The sequence below is a fragment of the Fukomys damarensis genome, unplaced genomic scaffold (genome assembly GCF_012274545.1).
Source record: "Fukomys damarensis isolate Sample0158 unplaced genomic scaffold, DMR_v1.0_HiC HiC_scaffold_19, whole genome shotgun sequence".
NCBI lineage: Eukaryota > Metazoa > Chordata > Mammalia > Rodentia > Bathyergidae > Fukomys > Fukomys damarensis.
The window spans coordinates 61849040-61851868 of NW_022900931.1; the positions used below are offsets into that span (position 1 = coordinate 61849040).

The window sequence follows — 2829 nt, forward strand, 5'->3', positions numbered from 1 at the left end:
CCCCGCGGACCTGTTACTGGAAGTCCGAGGGCTGGGCCGCCCCTCCCGTCCCCACTTCCTCCAGCCCCGCCCCACCCCCTGCGGCCCGCGCGTTTATGGGAACTCAGGCCTGGACGGTTTCTCTGAAATCGTTTCTCTGCCTCTGCCCTCGATTAACCCTGGCGACTGCGAAAGGGACCCAGGCTGGGCGTCCAGGGAACAGGAGTTGGAGGGACAGAGGGGTTCCCAGGGACCCTGACCGGGGTCTGGTCCCTCCCCCGACAGCTTCTATTTAAACTTGACTTGCACAGATCCAACCTCGGGGATCCACCCGCAAGGTCTGGCCCGGCCTGCGGCGCTGCTGTGGGATGTGCCTTACAGGGGAGGAGAGGGCGCCCTCGGCCTAATGCACAGCTAAGGGTGCAGCAGTCCGATTTACACCCGGGCCCATTGGGCCCCCAAAGGCGCCCTGGGCCCCAAGATGTCTGTGCTCAGGGCAGAATGTGGGGGAAATGCCGAACCGAGGGTCCTAGTTGGGAAAGCGGCTGTTTTCGTGCATAGCACAGCGATCCCAGCTCAGTATGGGGGCAGGGGGCGCTGAGAAAGGCTGTTCTAGTGAATGACTTCGAGTTAAGGTCACAAAGCCCCTGCACGTTCAGGCAACTTCATGCCTCAACCCTGTTCCCACCCAGCGCACACGCATGCTTGCACACTCAAAGTCTGACCAAATTGTCCTCAATCCCCCCACCCCTTATTGGGAACTGAACCCAGGGCCTTTGTGGCCAGCTACATCCGTAGCCCTTTTATTTTTAATCACCCCAGGCAGGGCTGGAATTTGTACTCCTGCCTCAGCCTCCCAGAGTGCTGAGATAACAGGGGCACGTGCCACCACACCTGGCTATCCTCAGCTCTAAATGGGGTCCCTTGGGGGTGAGCCGGAGGTTCTGTGGGAAGCACCCCCCCATCTGCACCTGTCAGGTGAAGGAAGCAGGTCTGGGCCTGGGAGAGCTGCTCTGTATTCTTTGAGGTCTTGACTATCCCACAGGGAACGCCGGTGCTGATCCTGGGGTGGCTTCAGGGCTGAGGCCTCCTGTCACTGGCTGACCCTTCACAGAAGCTGCCCCAACCCCATGGGACGGGACACTGGGCAAGGAGTTCTGTTGAGCAGAGGGTAATTCCCGGGGTGTCTGAAAGCATTTCCAGATGCTGGGGGGATGGGTCCCTCAGTCTGGAAAGGGCATCTGGGCCCCAAAGCGCAACCCCAGAACAGTGTCTCCCCCAGCAAATAGTCCTTGAGTCTCTCTCAGATTGGAGGCCAAGACCTTGAGAACTTTGAGTTCACCCCTTCATGTCACAGAAGAGAAAGCTCTGGGCGGAGAGTGGAGAGGAGTGACAGCAGCTTCGAGGACAGCCAGGGTGGTGGTTTAAATGGTCCGTATATTCAGCTCATGCCCATGTCCTGGGCTGTTCTCGGCTCTGGGCACTGAACACAGCTGGCAAAATGCCTGGCAGGAGGGGGGCGGTTCTGACAGGAAACAAAGTGCTGTAAACTGTGCAGCGCACCAGGCCAGGTGAGGATGAGGAGGAAAACAAGGCAGGGGAGGGGAGGGGAGTGAGCCCCTGCCCTACCATTCTCGAAGGGCCCTGAGGACCCCTAGGGAGACTGTCCAGGCATGGGGAAGAGCCGGTGCAGAGGCCCTGAGAGGCAGTGGGACACAGCACAGGCCAGTGTGGCCAAAGAGAGGAGATCACAAGGACAGGAAACCAGGGAAGGTCCTAGGGGTAAAAAACAGGTCCCATAGGGCCTTGGGGGCCATACTGAGGACTTCGGGGAGGACACAGCATCTATAGGGTTGCTCTAGGCTGGACATGGCAGCAGGAGCCTGCGACAACAGCATTCTGGGAGGCTGAGGTGGGAGGACACCAAGTTTGAGCAAGCCTAAGCAAGTTAGTGGCTTAGGAAGACCCTGTCTCAAAATTAAAAGGGGAGCTTGGTGCAGAGGCCCTAGGTTCAACCCCCAGTACCATAATAAATAAATAAATACATTAAAAGTCTCTCTCTGAAGCTGGGCATGGTGGCGCACGCCTGTGATCCCAGCACTCAGGAGGCTGAGGCAGGAGGATCGCTGTGAGTTTGAGACCAGCCTGGGCTACATAGTGAGTTCCAGGTCAGTCTCAACTACATAGTGAGACCCTGTCTCAAAAAAAAAAAGTCTTTCTCTGGCTGTTTTGGGGGACAGACAGTGGGCTAGGGTAGAAGCAGGAAGTTCCAGCAGGGAGGAGCTTGGAACAGCCAGGAGGGAGGGGTGAGGAGCGGGAGTTTTGGAGATGCGCCCCTGGCATCCGGCATGTGTTGGAGCTGGCAAGGCCCACAGCGCCGAGGAGAGAGGTGACGCCCCTAATTTGTGCGATTGCGCCCCTCCAGGCCTCTGCACATCGCTGTAGTGCAGGGCAAACTGCCTACTGTGCACTGGCTGGTGACCCTTTTCCAGCACGGGGGCCGAGAGCTGGACGTCTATAACAACCTGCGTCAGGTGAGGCGCCTGTGCGCTGGGGCTGGGGCTGGGGAGGGTGGGGAGGTGCCGCAGACTCCCCTTGTGGCTGGGACTGAGAGGATTCCAGGACCTGACTCCTGGGTGAGGGAGGTGGGGGGCCCAGAACTCTGGGTCCTCGCGGGGGAATCGGGGAGAGGCGCCCAGAGGAAGGCAGGCTGGGACGCCGGGCGGACATCCGTCCCTCACGGTCACTGTTCCCCAGACCCCGCTCCACCTGGCTGTGATCACCACGTTACCGGCCATGGTCCGGCTTCTGGTGACGGCTGGTGCCAGCCCCATGGCGCTGGATCGCCAT

The 2829-nt window shown here is 59.6% G+C and overlaps 1 protein-coding gene across 1 annotated transcript in view; it reads left to right on the forward strand.

The window, feature by feature from the left end:
- The window catches only part of Bcl3 (BCL3 transcription coactivator), a gene marked incomplete at its 5' end in the record, with an annotated part of 9951 nt that overhangs the window by 5152 nt on the left and 1970 nt on the right, over positions 1 to 2829 (forward strand). The window contains 2 exons of the mRNA XM_033765999.1: positions 2405 to 2513; positions 2737 to 2824. Coding sequence (XP_033621890.1) covers positions 2405 to 2513; positions 2737 to 2824 — 197 coding nt within the window. The remainder of the gene's footprint in view (positions 1 to 2404; positions 2514 to 2736; positions 2825 to 2829) is intronic.